Source organism: Clytia hemisphaerica, unplaced genomic scaffold, assembly GCF_902728285.1.
Source record: "Clytia hemisphaerica strain Z4C2 unplaced genomic scaffold, Clytia hemisphaerica genome assembly, whole genome shotgun sequence".
Lineage (NCBI taxonomy): Eukaryota > Metazoa > Cnidaria > Hydrozoa > Leptothecata > Clytiidae > Clytia > Clytia hemisphaerica.
In genome coordinates this window covers 242,362-263,145 of record NW_027103472.1, presented here as the reverse complement: position 1 = coordinate 263,145, position 20,784 = coordinate 242,362, and the positions used below count along the sequence as shown (strand labels likewise).

Genomic DNA, 20,784 nt, shown 5'->3' with positions numbered 1-20,784 from the left:
ATGCCAAAAAAACAGTTTTTCCGGCATGTTCCCGGTATTTTCGGCCGGAAAAGTATGTTTATCAAAAATCGGGCACTATCACATTTTGGGTATACAACAGTGTGCAAAATTTCATGAAAGAATATAAAGTACAGCTCGAGAAATAAAACAAACCGTTTTCCGACAATAATAGGCTGTTCCAGCGATTGTTAGAAAGTTCTGGCTTCAAAAATCAGTGTTATGAAAAATTAAACCATGCTTAATCGTGGGCATTGCTATATATAATGTTTTGTGTGAAAAAACTAAGAAATATAACAAAAATAACCCAATGAGAATCTGCAAAAATGGCGACTTCCAGAAAAAAATTTCCTCGGAAATTGGACTCAGTCATATTTTTGGCAAATACAGATCTTTGTGCAAAAATTTAGAAAAAGTAATGATGAAATCTCAAGAAAATCCCAAATAACCGGTTTTTCCGGCATCACTATTTTGCATCTTTGTGCCAAAAATCTTGTAACAGTAACGGGCGAACGAACCAACCTCTAGGTAGGTCCAAAAAATGTGATCATCTTGAAGAGCTCAATCATTAACAGCAATTGCTAAGTCAAGACAAAAGAAAATCTTGTCTGGGTTGCAAAATTTGTCAAAACGTTTAATTTTCAAATTTCTTTATTTGTCAAAATATTTAATTTTCAAATTTTGAAGACCACGTTTGACTTATTTTTTCTTCTTTGTTTGTCTAATTTTTTAAGTGGTTGCATGCGGTATTCAATCTAAAATAAAGCACCCATTGGTTGAATTGAGTGTCAAAATCATAACACGTAATTTATTAGACTATGCTATAGTCTAAGACGAATTCGAATAATAAAGAATAACCTCAAACACGCAAATTAGCAGTCGGGCGGAAATTTTGTCCGCGCAGGCGAAAAATAGTCGGAGGGGCTCAATGTCTTAGTAAAATATAGGAGTATACAAAGGTTTTTAAGCCTTCGGATGTTCTTATGAGTATTTAGTCCAAACATGAACATATAAACGACTGGACGTCTATCTTTTATTAGGTCTGTGAAGCAAGTTTCGTTGCACTGCCTGTATTTCAAAATTGGTAGAAAAAATCCGACAATATTCCGTCACAATTTTATTTTCTTTGAATTGCTTAGCTAAAAGGATTGATAGAGCTTGACATTTCTCGTAATTCACAAAAGAATTATTAAATCACTTTTGTCACTCCAATGATTCTTTTTATGACATGAAAAATATAGTATGCTAAAGTTAAGGACCCATGTCACAAGAATATCATAATTCGAATCCCATACTCTCTAAAATTATTCCATACTTTTGAGTCCAAATTTAGAAATATTAGTCGGAATTTTGACAAGCAGACCAAGATTTTGCCTCTGTTATCGTTGTTATGATATACAGGGTGTCCCTAATTAAAGTATCGAGTTTGAACATGCAATTGAGTAGAAAAGTTTGTGTGTGTTATCGCTAAAATATAAGAACGTTCTCCATCACACAGGCTTATTACAAAAGGTAGTTACAACGTATAAATTAATCGTAATGACAAAGAAAAAAGAGGGAGAGCTTAAAATACAATTTTGTGAACACGCACATAAAACTTTCTACTCATAGTTGTGTTTCGACTCGATACTTTAATTAGGGACACCCTGTATATGACAGACTTGAAAACAGTAGAACAACAGAGACTTTTGTCGAAGTTTTGACTTTGTTAGCAAGATATTCTCAAGAGGTATATATCATCAAAATTTATATTTTTAATTTTAATTTAATTTTATTTATATTTTTAACGAGGCAGCAACAAAGCTAGAGTCCGCAAAGCTTTAAAATGTTCTATATATTTTATTATAATGTTCTCATACAAAAAAAGCTGATCATCTTGAAGAACTAGTAAGAAAAGCTCATCGTAAACAGCAATTGCTAAGTCAAGACAAAAAATCTTGAGGACCACGTTGGACTTATTTTTTCTTCTTTATTTGTCTAATTTTTAAGTAGTTGCATGCGGTATTCAATCTAGAAGTAAAGCTGTTTTTTAAAACGATAAGGAAAAACCTATTTTTACACTGGTATTTACTGTTCGGTGCAATCATATAAGTTTTATGGCTATTACCGGGAAACGGCCAAATATGAACAGAATATGAAATGAGTGACTAAAAGACGTCAAATTGCAGGCGCCCAAAACTTCGTGGATTTTCCATGATGCTAACTACCTACCCAATTTAGTTAATTTGACAAGTTTGTCAGTTCTGTTAATTAAATACCCGCCAGAATTTTCAAGATCAGTTATTCTGAATCTTGGTTTGCAATATGAGGAAACAGCTTCAAATCATCAAAAAATACTTGATGTTTCTTTGTTACCGAATATTAAGAAAAACAGTTAAAAAAACAATTCATTTTATAGAGCATCAATTTTCTTATTCAAGATAAAAAGAAAGTACTATTAAAAATCCTTTTCAACTCAACAAAAATGACCGTGAATATTTTTCAATCTCATTTGACAAAAGAACTACTCATAAGAGGTGATGAAAGGTCACTGGATGCGGATGAAAGATTAAAAGAGGCATCAGTTGTTGTGAATAATGATGTAATGTATGGTTTGACGTCATTTAATAATCCTTCATTTTGTAGATATACCTGAAAGAGGATGATAAATGAAAAAACAACAATCATAAAAAAAAACATGAAAAAGTTATAGTCTCGATAACTCGAACACGCACGGGAGCACAAATTTGTTCGAGTTAAGGAAATTTTGGGCTATCGAGTAAGGTTTATGAGATATTGTTAACTGAAGAGACCTTTACAACTTGTTCGAGTTAAGTGGACATTCGATTTATAGGAGTTCGAGTTAAAGAGACTCCCTGTTGTACAATATTGATAAATTCAGGGGGGGTACAACCGCAGTGTACTGACCCATAGCTGGGTTGTGGTGTCTAATTTTACTCCAAAAAATAGTACCTTGTACTACATTTGGAGTTGGGTATATCTCACTCATTTCAGGCTAGTACCTGATACTGAATTTTGGTATTTGGTGAGTAAAATGCATAGAGATTTTGGCAAATCGGAATGGAAATCTTCCTTATTTTCCAAACAGAATTCCCGAAAAAAATCTGATTTCATTCAACGTAAAAATATTTATTTTTTGTTTTTTGATTCTTCTCATTTGGAACAAGTGATACTTTTATGGACCTACCTGGTTATGCATTTAACACATATATAATTGATATCTACGTGAGCATGACCGTTAAACAATCATTCAGAACACAAATAGTGACGATCTATTAAAATTAGTCGTTTGTTTCTTATAAACAAACGTTTAGAAACCAAAATTTCATGCTCTTGGAATATTCTTTCATATTCAAAAAAAACATCTGTCTTATCAAAACATTGAGTAATTTGGCTAAGAACATTGATGTATGCTTATTAATAGTAATTCTTATAGATAAAGATTCGTTTTTTGAGCTGAAAAATTTTTTTTTTTTAAATCTGCTTGAGCCATCTTTTACCTACTTTCAAAAAAAAGTTAGAAAAAACAATGATCCAATATTTCACTAAGTCCAAAAAACCCTTTTTTAGCCGTTTTTTAGCTAAAATTTACCCTAATTTTTTTCTCCCTAAAATCGAGCTCCGTCACATTCGAGAGTTTATAGTTATGCATCTTTGTGCAAAAAATCATAAAGGATGAAAGAGCCAATCTCGAGAAGAGCTAATACAAAAGTAATTTATAATGTGCTTATAAAAAAATATCAAATTTGGCCAGTTTTTCTATAAAAACACGCCAAGCAACCAAACTTTCATGTCTAAACACACATATTCTTCAAAAATAAACCCTCATGAGCAAAAAAAACTTCTATCTCATGAAAAAATTTAATAATTTGACTAAGAACATTGATGTATGCTTATTAATAATGATTCTTATAGATAAACATGCGTTTTTTGAGCCAACAAATTTTTTTTTCAAAAATCTGCTTGAGCCATCTTTTACCTATGATGGTACCCTACTTTCATGCAAAAAATGAGAAAATAAATAATGATCCAATTTTTTACAAAGTCCAAAAAACCCGTTTTTAGCCGTTTTTTGGCCCAAATTTGCCCCATAAACATTTTTTTCGAAAATCAGGCTCCGTCACATTTGAGGGTTTATAGTTACACATCTTTGTGCAAAAAATCAGAAAAAACTAATGAGCCAATCTCGAGAAAAGTTGGTAACGAACGGACGGACGAACGGACAGAGGTGAATTTATAGGACCTCCACCGGGGTAGGTCCAAAAAATCGAACTTTTGCAGAAAACTTTCCAGATTTTGATCTGTCCAACACTTTGGCAAGGCGAGATTGTCTGATAGGCATTATAAAGCACTTATGTAGCCATATTTTCCTTGGTAACGGGCTTCTAATTTTTTTCCTCAACAAAAGTTAGTACCAGGTACTAAAATAGGGGTACATAAGACAATTCTTCCTGAAAATCAGGGTTAGGACCCTTTGGGAAAGTTTTCAGAAATTAAAAACTGTGGCTGTGAAAAAAAATGTCATTCTTTTCATAAAATTTCTTTATTTCCACACATCTTATTTTCAGAAACTGTTTTTACGACCAATAATCACTTTTTACGATGGGAATTTGAATAGCTTATAGCACACAGCTTTAGAAAGAAATCACAATATTGCATTTTTCTACCTTAAAGGGATAATCAGATGGCTTGAGATATTTAGGTTACAAAAACCTTCTGCTGCCCTTAGTAAAACCTCAAAGTATTTTTGTGTAACAATTTTCCAAAATGAAAATTTTAAATTTTTGAAACTGGGTTCTTATACGGTTCTTACGTTGAAATTCTATTGTTTTCATTCTAAAAGCCAAACACTTGTAACTTAAATATATAGACTTTGGAAAATAGGTAGGCAAAAAGATTTTGAGATTTTGCTCAGGACAATAGAAGGATCCAACATGCCAAATATTACAAACCATCTGATTATCCCTTTAAGTGTGACTTACTAGAAGTCCTTGTCGCATATCCATGTCAGAACTTTGTATCAATTTTGCAGTGGCGGATGAAGGGTGTTCGTTGACGTAGTGACCAACCAAATCGATCGCATCGTTCAATCTATGAATGAAAGTTAATACAATTTGAATATACCTATCGACCATTACTAGTGGTGTGGTCAGCTTTTGAGGAGACTGGTGATGAAAATATATTCATGAAATGCACAATTACGATGTCTTCAACGGAACTGATTGGTTGAAAGTGACGTATTGACTGATTTTAAGACGCCCACAACCAATCAGATTGGGTCCGTGATGTAATGTCAGAAGACCTTGCAATGGTGCATATCACGAATTGAGTAACTTTTCAACGACGATATCGAAAGTTTAGGGGCGCCCTTGGAAATGTAAGATATCCTTCTTAATTTGTTGATTTGCAGCGAAGCGTCAATCTAATTGAGCAATATGAAGGCTAAAACAATTTTGAACTTAAACGCAGAGATTCGGGGAAATGTCTCTCAAATGAAAAATAATTTTGGCGGGAATTTACTTGGTTTGTTTAAGAGGCAGCCTAAAATACCGTAAGATGACAAAAGATTTTCCTTATAAATTCATTACCAATCCCCTCAAAAACCAACCCGACGTCGTCAAGGCTTGATCGGTGTATTAACATCATCGAAGAAAGTTAAAGTCAAGCTGTTGTTCCACAGAGGGTCAATACCATGATATCATCATGTTATAGGTGAGAATCAAATTACCTTCCAGCAGATATTATCTTGATGAGCAGATTATTAATTTTTCGCGAGCGAACCAAATGACCAACTAGGCGTTCGAAGTACGGAGTTCCGTGTAGCGCAACGAATAAATTATTCTCGTTGACATAATTAAAGATTTCTTCCTCCACCTAAAGGACAAATGATAAAATTGATTATTTGACATGTTGAAAATGAATGTGGAAGAAATAAGAAAGAGGGTGTCAATGTCAAGAATAATGCGAAGAAAGGTAGCGAAAAATTTCTTCCTTTAGCTGGACACCTCAATTTTTTTATGCACTTTACGACAACGACATTTTTTAATGTGGAAGCCAGGCTTTCGGGCTCAAAATATTCGATTTTTTGACGTAACTTTGAGCTACCATAGATCTTGCAGTAGCGAAAAATTTGCCTAAAAACACGACAGAACGTTGAGATATCAACTCGCTATGGATTACGGGTATAGTTTGAGGTTTGATAATTCTCTCTAACAAAGAGCACTTACACCGTCTAATTGAGAGTCGCTGACTCCTTGATCACGTGATTGTTTAACTTTCGATAACAATCCTTCGATACCGGCCTCCTCGATCAAAAGCTAGAAATAGATGACGATACAGTTAACCTCTGCAATTCGAAATAATTCGTCCATCCTTTAGCTGGAAAATGATTTTAAATACTCTCTGTAATTCGAATTTTTCTCTAATTCGAAGAAAATTTTTTGTCTTTTGAAAATGGAATTAGAGAGTACACCGTCTAACAATAAGGTGAAATAAAACAGATTTAATTTGATAGCAATTTCACCTGAGTTATTCAATTTTTGCTTTAACTGGTTTCAATATTTTGTATGACTTCATTTCGTGTATTAGAAATAACTAGAAAATAACCTGTATGCTCTTTTCACGCTTTGTTCGATCTGGGACCAGTTTCATACAATACATCGCATTTGTGTAAAGTCCGTTGCTTTTCAAAAGGTTTGCAATCTCTTCCAATCCTACATCCATATTCACCGGGCATCTTAAAAATGAATTCATTGTTGATGTTTATTTTTGGCTTTTTAAAGATAATCCAGAAAAGTCGGGGAAAGGTCTCTTTGTCATAAATTAACTCTAAATTCTTTATTATGCAGCAAAGACTAAACAAATCACCCCCACCTGACACCAGAAAGTGTCGTCATCACAAAAGCATCCGAACAAAAACCTAAACATATTAATTTCAGAAAATACATAAGAGTGCGATTTTAAAAGCCATTTTGTTGTACCGCATGCTGTCGTAACCCCGGTGCCCCGAAACCTTTAGGGTGAATACCTTGTTAATAAATTAGCTGCGTAGAGACAATTCTTCTCCTCTTCTGCAGTTAAGGGTGAAGACACTGAAAATAATAAAAAATTAAATTGTGACTGTAAAGTTTAAACCCAATATCTGCTTCAATCGGATCAATTACTGGGAGATTTGATTTCGCGAGACCAAAAATGCGCAAAATGTTATGAATTTGAATAGTTGAACACCCTCGTCTCACGTGAAAAATTGGCCAAAAGATCGTTCCATTAGAGAAATGTTTCTCAAATTCTAACACCGCTAGGAAAGTACCCTATGATTTTATCTCTACAAAATTGAGTTTTCTGAGTTCGAAACAATAGATTTTCTACCTAAATTGGGGTTTTGATAGATGAAGTTTTCATCTCCTCTGGGCCACTGAAACAGGGGTGAAGACGAACAAATATATGTTATGAACAGCATCACAATCGAGAAAATCAACTTACCAGAATTGAAAGGAGCTGTTATAACCGTTTTCCACATGTTGACCAGAGATGGAATCTAAATCATGAGAAAAGTCATACACATGTGTGGATGTGTAAATCATACATTTTTTGATAGACGTAAAAAAGATCTCAATATTTACATATAAACTCTTACATTTGTGTAGACCATATAAAAGGTGATTATGTGTTAGCGTCTAGCAATGGGCCAGAAAAAGTTCGTGTACATGTGGAAGTGGGTGTGGGGAAAGCGCCATGGTGTTTTTTTGGAAGATATATTCCAAGAGGGAATAGCAAAGAATACCATAAATAACCCATATCCGGGGTTACACGTTTTTTTCTTTATTAGAACCCAGTTTATAAGAACATTCAGACTGAAATTTGTCGAAAAATTAAGAACATCCTAAGAACATGCCCAGCCTCAATTTGAAAAAAAAGACAAAAAACTGCAATTTTTACCTCTTTTCAAGCAGTTTTAACCGAACTTAGGGATGGATTTTCTAAAATTGAGAGTCAATATTGTCCAAATGTTACCAATTTTAGGTGCCCTTTATTTTGCATGATCTTGTCATTGAGAGTAGTCTTAAAAATTAAGAACGCATTTAAGAACATTTTAGGCTGAAAATTGCTAAAAAAAATAAGCACATCCAGGCTCAGCCAAATTTTAGGTGTTCTAATAAAAAAAAAAACGTGTAACTTACACCTTCTAGGGGCTAAATCTGAACAAAAATAGGCCGAAAAGAAAATTAACAGAAGATTTCCTCTTGATTGACGAATGAAAATCTTTAAAATTATGCGTTTATACCTCTCTCAGTGCAGGGACACCTGATAGATGAACCAAAGCGTGTGTTAGATAAGGAATCTAAAAGAAAACAGGATTCAGTATTAGTCAATGTCACAGCCCGTACAGAATTAGCTATTTGAAAGGTCTACAATCAGAGTTTTAAAGGATTCACATCCCAAAAGTTTTTGAGGTGCTTCTATGTAAAAGCTTTCTTTAGTTACTGAAATCGAATAGTGTTGTCATGGTTACCATGTTGAAATGATGAAGTTTCATGAGGAGGCTGTTCCATAATTGCGGATCAAAAATCTTGTAATCCAAACAAATATCAGCAATAATTCGAATGCCCTGAATAACGAAGAAGCAAGAAAATCATTAGATGAAGGGAGTCTACTGGGAAAAGCTAAGATGAGTTTTGTTTATATCACCATAAAAGTAAAATGGGAACTGTAAGGTAATACAGTCCACTCATTATTATTTCGAACCTCTTTTTTTCGATATGAATATTTCTGTAATTCGAACTCAAATTTTGGTCCTCTCAGTTGGAAAGTGGTTTCAATTTCTTTCTCTAATTCGAACAAAAAATTTTGGTCCCGTGAAGATCGAATTAAAGAAGGTCAACTGTATATGGATACACAACCAATGAGACGGCGGATAGCGAGGTGTTATTTCTATTGTTTAAGAAAATGTAGACCTATTCCGCGTTGTATATCCGATTTGCTTCAAGATTGAAAAATAAAGCAGCAATTCGTTCTAGTAGCAAAGGAAAATATATCTTTGGGGATAAGTCTGCCTTACTTTCGGGTAAGCCTGCAGCAAAGTTTCGTAGCATGAACGAAGGCTAGAGGAAATTCGTCCGTCGTCGTAATTCATCTATCGATACTTAACCTCGCTAATTCTAATGTATGATATCAAATTTGGTAAAGAACGACCACACAAACGTGTCAAATCATTAATTTATGAGGAAAGAGAAACTTAAAAGTGAGAAATTAATATCCATTGAAGTGATACCTGAGCTTCATGACTGTGATTTCTCCACAGTCCTTTGACAAGACCTTCTTTATTGCATTTCTTGAATGTTTCTTCATTATAAGAAACGTGAAGTTTCTCCAATTCAGACAAGTAGATTAGCGATACGATCTTTTCACTGAAATTGCGAATAGAATAATTTCTTACATTTCAAAAAGTGAAACCCCCGGGGGCATCTTAAACTTCCTTTTTGTTAGTGAATGGAGTTTTTTACAATTCATAATAAATATCTAGAGGAAAAGCCAACCTCGAAAGCCTCGAACAAATCTGCTTAAATACAAAGTGTTTTACAACGAGGTTTTTAAGAGATTGCAACATCATCATGTATCTAAAGAAATTTGTGATCAAAACACAATAATCTCTTTCTTCAAAAACAAAAAAAACTATCAACCATCTCATTCTACTTCTTCCATACACTGAATGATACAATGAAACAACCACTTGAACAGAGGAACATAAACAAAGAATTAAGGTACAAATAGAAATGCAACTTTCAACAAAGGCACAAATATAAATAAAAGACACGGCAAGATGAAGACAGAGCCTAGAGTCAGGTGCGGCCTTGAGTAAGCACTCTCTGCTGCTACTCTCGAGTCAACTGTCAACTTTACCAGAAAAAATAATGTTGACCAAACAGCAATGGCGGAATTAGGACAACAGAGCAAGTACGACGGAAACATGCGAAGGAGTGTAACGCTCGTTAAAAGACAATGAATTTACAATTACAAATCTCTTCCACTGATAAGTTCGACATGGTCTAAAACCGCCTATGAAAACTATGTCAGGGAGAAAAGAAAAGAAGAAAAAAACAAGTTAGTCTAGCCTCAAGTTAGTTTAAGTCTAGATTGCAGGACACACAAAAAAGTTGAGCTAGAACATAGAACATACATAGATTACTTACTATATGAGGGCCATATCTTTTTGTGTCTCCTTTTGAATGACTTGCGAATCGACCAAAGTGAAGAGAACTTGGAAAGCTCGTATGCATGTCATCTTGGTGTATGACGAGACATTACTGTTCTTCAAATCGAACTGTACGAAAGGAGTATGGGAAGGATGGATCACATATATAATTTGGTAAAACACTAAATGGACCTTCTCTGCCAAAATTATGCGCTATCCTTAATATTGTGAGGTTATAATTCTACTTGCGCGCGAGCGTTGAGTCATTATAGTTTTTAACATAGCGTCAGCCTGGGTTTAGGTCCCAGGTTAAAATGAGCCCCTCCCCCCCCCCGAGTTTTAAGTCTCTCCGAAGATTCATGACTTTTTGATAGCACCCAGGGATTCGACACTTTTAAAAGTTTGTTCTACAAAGAAAGGGTTATTCAAAGAAAGGGTTATTCAATGTAAATTGTGTTACAGTTCAAAGGCAAAGATAAAATATTTTGCTCACTGTATATGAATATATTGCGCCGCAGGTGAAGATTATTCAGCTTCAGTAGTTGAAGCCAACCATTAAGATAAAGTATTCAGCCCCACGTTTAATGATGAGATATCAGTTCCCTCAAGTACATTAGATCCCCCCAAATATTTTAAACATCTTTAGCCCCCACCTTTTCTGGGCTTTTTGGAGGGTGTAACCCACCCCTCATCGTCAGCCCCCACGCTATGTTAAAAGTACTTAAACATTTAAAACCGAGGTTTCTACTGTAGTCATTATCGGCTATTATCATTGGCCGGCTTTGATTTAGGATTGATTGATAACGTATCATAGCACTCACGTCGATCAAGTAGCGCACAACGGCACTATTGTATTCACTTGCAAGGGTAAAGATCACCCTAAAAATAGAAAAGACAATCAGCGATTATTATTATGATTGGCAGGCGTCAAGTCAAAAGTTAATGTAGCTTAACTTCCCTAAACTCTAGATGTCGGAGCCTTGTAGCTAGCAAAAGCTAGAATCAGTGCCCGAGGAGTAGGAGGATGAAAATTGCTCTGGCATGAGCTCAGCTCACGAATATTAAAGCATACCTCCTTAAGTTCTTTTCATTCTCCATCAAGATTTCTTGCTTGTTGGCTTTCGTTCCCTGAAAGAAGATTGATATTATAATACAAATTGAATTGTGAAAATCTAAGTTCGAAAATGAAGTTATCTTCGAGTTAAATATTGGTGGAAAAGATGCGAGTCATAATATCTAAGGGATTATACCTAAAGATGAAGGGGTTATATATTTAACGACAGTAACATCTCTAAATCCGCTACTGTTAAGTAGCAAATAAAAGATGAAGCAGGCTTCCAAGGAAAGTTTATCACAAACACGAGAGTTCATACCATAGAACTTCCAGGGCAATCATCATCTTCGTCAGTGAGGGTTCGTTTGTATGTCAACCATTTCTACGTATGAAAGAGTAGGAGGAGACATTAAGAAACTCAATCTTGTTCAATTGTCCTTTATAGTTACCGAGGAATTGCCACGTGTACATTTTTCCTCTGAAGTGTCCTCCACCTCTTCCACTTGGAAAAAAGCTTCCCATTTCTTTCTTTGTTTAAATTCCTTGTTATTACAGCGAACCCTTTTTAAAAACTTTAACTTTTAAAACTTTTTAAAAATCTTAAATATCTCTTGAACCGTATTCTCATAGTGCGGAAAGGGGTCTGATCCCCCCTTCTTAAATGATTCCCCCTTCTTGGCATCCCCCCAACCTTTAAAAATGCCTATCCCCCAAGGGTTTTGGGCTAAATTTTTATGGTAAAATGGGAAGGGAAACAGTAAAGAAAAATTAAGTCTGGCAAATATAATACCACTTTTTAGTGAAAGTAAATAACTTCCTTTCATGCAGACAAAATTTCATAACAGTGCTGGAAAATGATCTACAATATACATGTAAGCACCCCTTCTTAAACGATACCCCCTCCTTGTTATCATCTTGTTTCATCCCCCCTTAAGAAAGCGGTGGTCCGAACTATGATTCTTCGTAGCATTTTTTTAAACTAAATGGAATAATTCAACATTTTGAAAAAGTGCTTTCAAAATAAATCGAAATCATCTCGAGAAAGGTGTATGTTGATATGGACAGCCGGCTATCTGGTGAATTCCCAAATACTTATAAGAGTCACAAGGGGATTCACCATTGGGATCTTCCAGGAATCTTCCAGGAATCGGAGCCACTAAACCGGCAACGAAAAACAAGAGAAAGTGAAAAATCCTTACAAAGACGAATTTTGAGAGTTCCGTTTCCAAGACGATATCGTTCATTTCAGCAATCTTCTTTGCAAGAGCGTGGATATCTAAAACCATTATGAAAATTGCGTCAGCTTTGGCCTTTTATTTATGTTACGTAATTTTCGCCATTATGGAAAAGAGCATTCGATTTGCGTAAGAGTTCACCTCTTCATCTATACGTACGTTTCCTTCCATCATGGCGGAAATTATGTATCTTAACCAAATATGAAAACCTCTATATCCAAACAGAGGCTACCGAATTACTTGAAGTCATGTATTGAGTCCTAAATTATATTTCTCATATGAAAAATGTTTCTCACATGGTTTGTTTTATGTTTGTTCCTTGGTTGATACTTAAAGTTTACTCTGAATCGAAGGTCTCTACAAAACTTCTCATTGGAAGAAATAGTAATTCGATAGAGGATACCAGTAGATACAATGCTGGACAAAAGGTTTGTAGACTTCTGCAATATTTGCAAAATACTTCAATATCGATCAAAAACAAGTTCCCAAGAGGCTCTGGAAAGTCACCCACTGCAGTCTAACCGCAAGGGCAAACCACAAGGGCTTGGTTAACTGGCTTACACCAGTATCAAAACGCTGATTTTTTGCTTGTGGTTCCCTCAAAAGCAATTCAAAAGCAATGCAACGACTTCAAAAGTGTTTTTCTTAACTTCCATCCCCTTTCAGACACATTGAAGAGTCATTTTGCTCTATTTCTCATCATTTTTTACTGAAATTCCATTTGTCTACAACCTTTTGTCCGGCATTGTAGCCTACGTTCTTAGTTTTTAGATAGGACCATTTATTTTAAAAGGTAAACATCTTATAGGGAAAGTAGCTTTCCTGGTAATAAATTAAAAATCATTTGTACCTGGAACTCCAGTGAGGCGGCCAGTTTCGAAAGTCACTTTATCACCGAACTCGTAATAAAGTTCATAGATTAGTCGTATGGGTTCTTTACACATGGCAAAGAATTTCTCGTCAGTTACACCGTGTTCAATCAAGAAACTCTCCGTTGATACGAGTCTGTGATTGGAGACAAACGCGTAATAGCTCTTCTTGAGTTCTTCCACCGTCTAATAAAGAAAAAGTAGGTCACATTTTGATAGGGTTAGTTTCTTGTGTATTAAGACTATGTTCACACGTTACTATTCCGTTTCACTCCGATATGATTTTCGTTACGGATCGAGTGTGTTTATATATTGGTTTCGGGACGTTTCGGAGCAAGAAAACGGAGCAGTTCCGTTTCGATGAAAATAGTTGAGCAAAACCGTTTTGATCTGTTTTGCTTTGTAACGTCTTCTTTTTTGACGTTTTCAATTTTGATTTTAATACAGTGTTTCGGAACTGATTCGTTTCGGAAACTTTAAATTTCACCAGTGAGCTCAACCGAAATTCTGAGACTCATTATGAGCAAGTAAGGTCGTAGTTACAACAGTTTTGGAATATCAAAACAAAACCTTCAATCCAAATTCCTTACGTTAGGGTCCGTTTCTGTGTTATTTTTCAATATCTGAGCGATCCGATCGACAATTCTCTTTACTACTTTCGCCTTTTCAGGACCTGAAGATACAGATAAAATATTCACTTTAAAGACAGCGCATTCCATTGAAAGAACAAGATCTGTTGTAAAGCCTTTATTAAATACACGGAAAGGTGAGGGTTCAAATTTTGACAGCCAGACAGACAAGTAGACGCACAATGTAAAACCTTTGTTGTAGACCAGCGGCCGAGGTAGTGAATTGTGTCACTTCGTAGGGCACCCCTTAGATCAGGGCAAATTTTTGATCTTATGCCCCTAATAGGGGGCAGAATTGACAAAAAAAATTTGCCCTTCGAATCGATAGTTAATCGATAGAACTTATCAAGGGTCCCCCTTAACTAACGGTTTTTTCGAAGTCTGAACATCAAATATCTGAGGCTACCAACGGATTCAGCGTGAAAAGTAGATTAAGAAAATGGGATTATTTGTTAAGTTTCGACCACCTGGTGCCGAGAAATGGCATTTTTAAGGCGAAAAATCGACGTTTTTGCCGTTTTCCGATGACATCAGCATTTTTCTGGGAGCATTTTCAGAAAAAATCATTCTCACGGCTTGATAGCCCTGAATTATTAGTATCCAAAAATGGTATGGTTTGTCAACTTTCGATGTCTAGATCTCGAGATATTTTGGTATAAATATTGAAAATTATCGATATTTTTTGCAGTCAGCAGTTTTTCAGCATATTTACCCCCCTTAAAAATGAAATATCTCAAGATAAATTAAAAATTTGCCCTGATCTAAGGTGTGCCCTACGAAAGCCATTTTTAAGGCCTTTTCTGAATCTCGGACGCTGGTCTATTGAGCCTCGGCTGGTCTTATTTTCAGCACTTTGAGCCTCAAATTAACTTATCCTATTCTTAATTTAGGGTAATATTGAGGTATTTTAGGCTTTGTACCCTATTTTTATTTCTTCGACCAACTAAAGCTCTAGTCTAGTTAACTAAGCCCGTATTCACAAGTTGTTATCCTGGTGACTGAATCAAACTAGCTTAACTTTTTAGGCTACTAAAGCACACATTGTTCAAAAGGTCTAAAATACTAACCTTTAGGGAGTTGTTTGGCAAGCCACCTGCCAACACTCATCATCAAAATATAATTTTCCAAATGATTAAAAATGTTTTCAACCAACGAGAAATCGAAATTCTTGGAAGTACTTTTGACCAATGCTAATTCCTTGGTAGCAATATTTTGGATGGATTTCGCAAAAAGTTGATCTTTGTTCATCTAGGGAAAGAGAATAACAAGGAAGAGGTTAAGAACGACGTCATCAAAACCTTTGACTTGATTACTGTCAAGATATGTATAATATACCAAAATTTATCAGAATTTCGAGCTCTTTCAACTGGCATTGATAGTTTTTGAAAATGAAAAAAAAATTCCCGGTAACGAGTTTCGAATAATTATTATTGTTCATTGTCTAAAATGTCTTAAGTGTTGTCCAGAAAGGTCAAACTTGTCCAAAACTAAAGATGACAAAACACCACTACTTGTGATGAAGTTGAACCTTTAGAGAATATGCTTTTCTTGGTCACCATGAAGTGGGTACACACACACAAAAAGCTCGATATGACACTCCACAGATAAACTTACATTAAGTTTTGCAATGATTGGGCTCAACTTGAATGTATTCTTTTCTGATGTCATCTCAGCAGCTAAAGTAAAATAATCAGAAAAAAAATTGTAATCGAAAAAAACTTGTCCATCGACAGCGCGTTGTACCTCTTGTGTGATAATACCTAGTTTCCCTAGTCCAAGCTGACCATTGAATCGGTCAAACCGACCTTAAACACGCCGATTTAGTCGACTCACACAAATATTTTAAAAGATTTTAGACGGGTGCCTACACGGGGAACCCTAGTGGAAGGCTCAGGAGTGACAACACTCAACACTCACTCAGTGACAAAACACTCTCAGAGAAAATCTTTGCTTGCGTCATCTAATAATCTTTTGCAGATATGGCTAGTTAAGATGAGTTGGTAATGGTGAACGAATAGAATATGCAGGCCAGGGTGAAGATGCTAGGACAAAATAGGTACTGAGTAATTGTGAATGGTAAAGGGTCGGTTTTTGTTCCTCCAAGAAATGTACAACAATAACAAAAAACCTCCGAAGAAGCTAAGGATCGATTAGCGAATTCTCTAACTACCGTGATACTTACCGATGATATGTTTTCCTCGTTTGGTGAGTTGATGGAATGGTAATCGTTTCTTGAAGATATCAGGCACCTCTTGTTGGTCAAACATCATCTAAAATTTTAGGAATATTATTGTAATTATCAATCTTTAAACTCAAGGAAATCTAGGCTTTAAAATATTGTTTTTTACAAGCATGACGCTTCATAAGCATAACAAATGAAGCCTGATGAGGGCATGTTTATCATATTTTTATGAGAAAAACATGTATATTCTTGTGTTGATGAAATTTTGGAAAGTGTAGAAGAAATTTACAGACCTCGTCATCATCATTGTTTTCAGCCATGAAGAAATTTTCTTCCACTCCCCAATCGGATGGTTCTGACGTTCGCTCGTACATCGACAACATCTCCAACAATTGCAAATTCTACCAGTGGTATAAAAATGAGCAATAGAGAATCGTAAAATTCATTCTTTATGACTCTGGGGTTATTTCTCAGCAGACAGATCAGATTAAAAGCTTGTCAAGTAGCCACTTCAGGCGAGCATAACATACTTTCTTTTTTAAGAAAAATTTGATAAGAACAAAAAGTGAATTAAGTACATTTCGTCATTTGAGCAAAAACAAGCAACATGCTGAATGGACCTACCTAATGATTAACATCAGATGAAAATAAGAAAAAAGTGACAATAATTGTACAAAAATTCAGAATGGAAAAATAAAGCTTGTGTGTTGAATAATGTAAAATGGTAAAAAAGAATTTCCCCAAATACGAAAATCACTTAAACCATTCAGGCCCAAAAAACCTTTTAAGCTGTTTTTGGGCCATTTGCCCAAAAAAATTTTCCTTAAAAATCTGGCTCCGTCACATTTTGGGCATTGCCATTTTGCATCATTGTGCGAAAAATCAGAAAAAAATTATGAGTCAACATTGAGAAAAGCTATATTTTCTTATTTGGTTAAAGGGAATTTCCCCAAAATACGAAAATCCGTCTTTTAAGGCGAATAAGAATTTTCCAGGAAAAACCACTTCAGCCATTCTTTAGAGAATCTTGCCCTCCATCTTTGTACAAAAAATCAGAAAAAAGTAATGACAGGATTATGCACAAAGTCCAAAAAACCCTATTTTTAGGCAGTTTTTGGCCCAAATTTGCCAAAATATATTTTTTTTCGAAAATCAGGCTCCGTCACATTTTAGGCATTGCCATTTTGCATCTTGTGCAAAAAATCAGAAAAAAATAATGAGTCAACTTTGAAAAAACTATATTTTCTTATTTGGTTAATAGGAATTTCCCCAAAATACGAAAATCCGTTTTTTAAGGCGAATAAGAATTTTCCGGGAAAAACCACTTCAGCCATTCTTTAGAGAAGCTTGCCCTCCATCTTTGTACAAAAAATCAGAAAAAAGTAATGACAGGATTTTGCACAAAGTCCAAAAAACCCTATTTTTAGGTAGTTTTTGGCCCAAATTTGCCCAAATAAATTTTTTCTCAAAAATCGGGCTCCGTCACGTTCTGGGCATTGATATTTTGCATCATTGTGCAAAAAAACAGAAAAAACTAATGAGCCAATCCTGAGAAAAGGGTTAAACGGACATGGGTTAATTTATAGAACCTCCACCGGGGTACCCGGAGGTAGGTCCAAAAATTGTTCTAAATAAATTGCGCTAAAATTTACTAGATCATCAATTTTTTTAAATCGAACTTTAACCGTTCGATAAAGCTCGATTTAAAACCGGTTCGATTAGTTCGATTGATCGGGTCTGCCTTAGAACATGAATGGAATAAGTGTAGATTCAGTGGAATCCGTTGGAATCCGTTAGCACATAAAATTCTGAAATAAAGGTAAAAGGCTGACATTTTTGCAAAAAAAAGAACGTTAATAACTGACAGCGTCTGTGTTTTCTTTTTAACCAGGAAATTTTCGGATCGTGAATGGCCTGACTGGATTATTATTATTACAAAGTTCGACATGAGTCAATTGACAATGACATAAACGATTACTGTAGCTAAAAATTTAAATCTTGAATATTGAGGAAATAATTATAACAGTCCTTTGAGACAATGATGTTTTCTTTCCAATTAAGAATATTTTAATCATAATCTGTAAATTTTTATCAATCAAAATTGATTGAAGTAAGAAAACAAGAAATGCAAAGTTGTTTTTTTATATTATCGTTGTGCACTTATTTACAAGAGATTTATATGAAATCTTAAAATTGAGCAGCAAACTGTCTTCACTCGCAAACAATGGGAGTAAAGATTTCTAAGGATTGTGATTCAATTTCGTCTGTAAAGACATATTGTGAGTCACTTGTCTTCATTCGGTTTTATGGCCAGACCAATGCTATGAAGGTACTTAAAGTTTTTTCAAATACAGCCAACTCTCTGTAATTCGAACTAAAATATTGGTCCCCTTAGGCTGGAAAGTTGTTTATATAGCTCTCTGTAATTCGAATCTTTTTCTAATTCGAATAAAATTTTTGATCCCTTGAAGATCGAATTAGAGAGAGTCAACTTCAAATGGTTATTGCGATTTATTTGTTTATGGGTTTCCAAAGAGCTGATTTTTAATTTGATTTAAGGGGAAAATGGACGGAGAAGAGTTTGATAACGTCAATGAAAACCCAAAATCTGAGCTTGGTCGATTACTTCAACAACTGGACAAAGAAATCAAAATGGCAGAGAATGATTCGGAGTTAGAATTCACCGAACGAATCTTAGAAATATTCATGAAGATTGCCGAGATAAGAGCTTTCACGCATACGGAGGAAACCACTGAACAATGTTTCCAAAGATTTATAAAAGATGCTGAAAAATTCGCTGAAATTTACCGCAAGCGCGGGAGTGAGTTGCTTTTTACTTCTCTAACATTTTAAGAGTGTGCCGTTGGTCCATTAGTGGCCACCACGCTGAAGCTCTCAAGGATTGGTCCGATAGATAATCGGTGAGAGAAATGGAATTTCACGTGCTAACCAGCTAAACTATTGATTTCTACTGCCCTAATAATTATGGAATTTAGAGGTGGGCTTGGTAACCAGACCTCAACTTAAACCTACCAAGTGTCGAAAATTTCCCGACTTTTAAAGTTTTCTTTTATCAGATCCAATTTTTATGCGTTTGCCTTTTCCTATCGCTTTATCCGTAGAGGCTATATTATGGGAACTCCAAATTAAAATTTTAACATCAGTTTTAGGATTGGAAGAAGATTCAAAGAAATCATACTTTTCAATACTCAACTTTTACTTCTTTTTAACCACCACCAACAGAGCAATCAGAATCCTTGAAAGAAGCCAATATACTTTATTGGGGGACGCGTCAACAAATGTTGTTCGGCAAAGTCCTTTGTGATTGGATAAATCGTGATAAAGAAACAGAAATGGAAACAATGGACCCGATATTCGGAGTATTATTAAATCCAACTGGTGGTATGTTAATATGTTGGAACTCTGGAGATAGAAGTTTTTTTTTAAATTTATTTTACCCAGGCCAGGGTAAAACTTCAATCTTACTTGAAAATCTTCAGCCGTAACATCCGACTTTTTTATACATACTAAAAATTGGTGAATTAAAATGTAGAGAAAAACAAAACAGCACGCACTTGCTTTTATAAAGATTACCTTTAGGCTTAGAAGGGAGGTTCATTTAGTCTAATTTTAGATAGAGATTATAGGAAATATTTTTCATGTTCCATTTCAGGCAGAGTTGGCCCTGGAGACACGGGCTGGATTCATAATAAACTATTCGATGATCTCGGCCCCTTCGCTTACCATTCAGCTGTTCACGACGCTTTCGGATATTTGAAAATCAATCACGATACAGGCCCTGGTTACTCATATTTGAATGGACGAAAAAATGGTGATTCGAACCCATTGCGGGGCCAGGTAACGGGTTTAAAGTTTTGGAAAGATGTTGTTAAAAGGCTCAAGCCTGAAGAGGCTCCTGAAGAAAAATTTATATTGATGTGAATGTGTGAAAGGATTTTGGTAGGCCAGTAAAACGAAATGCGAGCAACGGATTGTCAATTTGTGAACGTTGGTCAAGTCATAATGCTGATGAATATTTTTAATTGATAGGTTCTCATGCTAAGACGTATATGCCTGAATAAAATAATTGAACCTTTTTGTAAAATATTTAATTTGAGAATTTTTAATTTTTAGTATGCATCCCTTTAAATGTTACTTTTCTTTTAGTTTTAGACCCCACCCTTTAACCACTTTATTGTTGTTCTAACAGACTCAACTAGGAAGATAATTTTCTAATTGTAAGTAATGTAAGTAGAGTCACGTGAGAAACATTTGAAAGGTTGTTCTTAAATTTCTGAATCGGTTGAAACACAAAGTTAGTCCAACAAAGAAATATTACCTCGTAACAAATTAACTTGAGTGATTCTTCTTCAGAAATCTCCAACAACTTTTTGAAGATGAAAGTCAACCTCTCATAATCGAACGGACTTATCTAAAAAAAGTATACTCTATCTGTTGAGGTTTTGAAAAGTTTTGAAATCCATCCAGTAATAAAAATACTTCACGTCATTTTCGAGAAAACTCCGATAATGACTTTATACACCAATAACTCTGACGTGTCGCAAGCGCAGGGTTAGCAGTGTCTAGTAAGCGTGGTAATTTCCCTATCCTAGGGTAGGTATCTAT

General features: G+C 35.1%; 2 protein-coding genes across 2 annotated transcripts in view; one reads left to right on the top strand and one right to left on the bottom strand.

The window, feature by feature from the left end:
- Positions 1–2,384: 2,384 nt before the first annotated feature.
- Positions 2,385–20,784, bottom strand: part of LOC136798324 (kinetochore-associated protein 1-like) — a 45,471-nt gene continuing 27,071 nt past the window's right edge. The window contains exons 46-67 of the mRNA XM_067054917.1: positions 20,498–20,590; positions 16,452–16,559; positions 16,159–16,246; positions 15,591–15,652; positions 15,044–15,224; positions 13,938–14,020; positions 13,329–13,533; positions 12,443–12,519; positions 11,563–11,625; positions 11,262–11,317; positions 11,011–11,068; positions 10,188–10,318; positions 9,269–9,404; positions 8,510–8,605; positions 8,282–8,338; positions 7,480–7,534; positions 7,025–7,088; positions 6,604–6,733; positions 6,225–6,314; positions 5,726–5,871; positions 4,980–5,088; positions 2,385–2,628 (exon numbers count right to left, since the gene is read on the bottom strand). Of these exons, the coding sequence (XP_066911018.1) occupies positions 2,485–2,628; positions 4,980–5,088; positions 5,726–5,871; positions 6,225–6,314; positions 6,604–6,733; positions 7,025–7,088; positions 7,480–7,534; positions 8,282–8,338; positions 8,510–8,605; positions 9,269–9,404; positions 10,188–10,318; positions 11,011–11,068; positions 11,262–11,317; positions 11,563–11,625; positions 12,443–12,519; positions 13,329–13,533; positions 13,938–14,020; positions 15,044–15,224; positions 15,591–15,652; positions 16,159–16,246; positions 16,452–16,559; positions 20,498–20,590 (2,232 nt within the window). The 3' untranslated portion in view covers positions 2,385–2,484. The remainder of the gene's footprint in view (positions 2,629–4,979; positions 5,089–5,725; positions 5,872–6,224; positions 6,315–6,603; positions 6,734–7,024; positions 7,089–7,479; positions 7,535–8,281; positions 8,339–8,509; positions 8,606–9,268; positions 9,405–10,187; positions 10,319–11,010; positions 11,069–11,261; positions 11,318–11,562; positions 11,626–12,442; positions 12,520–13,328; positions 13,534–13,937; positions 14,021–15,043; positions 15,225–15,590; positions 15,653–16,158; positions 16,247–16,451; positions 16,560–20,497; positions 20,591–20,784) is intronic.
- LOC136798325 (uncharacterized) lies at positions 18,244–20,308 on the top strand. Its single transcript, XM_067054919.1, has 4 exons — positions 18,244–18,487; positions 18,718–18,979; positions 19,402–19,560; positions 19,832–20,308. The coding sequence occupies exons 1-4, from the start codon at positions 18,383–18,385 to the stop codon at positions 20,098–20,100; spliced, it is 795 nt and encodes a 264-aa protein (XP_066911020.1). The 5' UTR covers positions 18,244–18,382; the 3' UTR covers positions 20,101–20,308.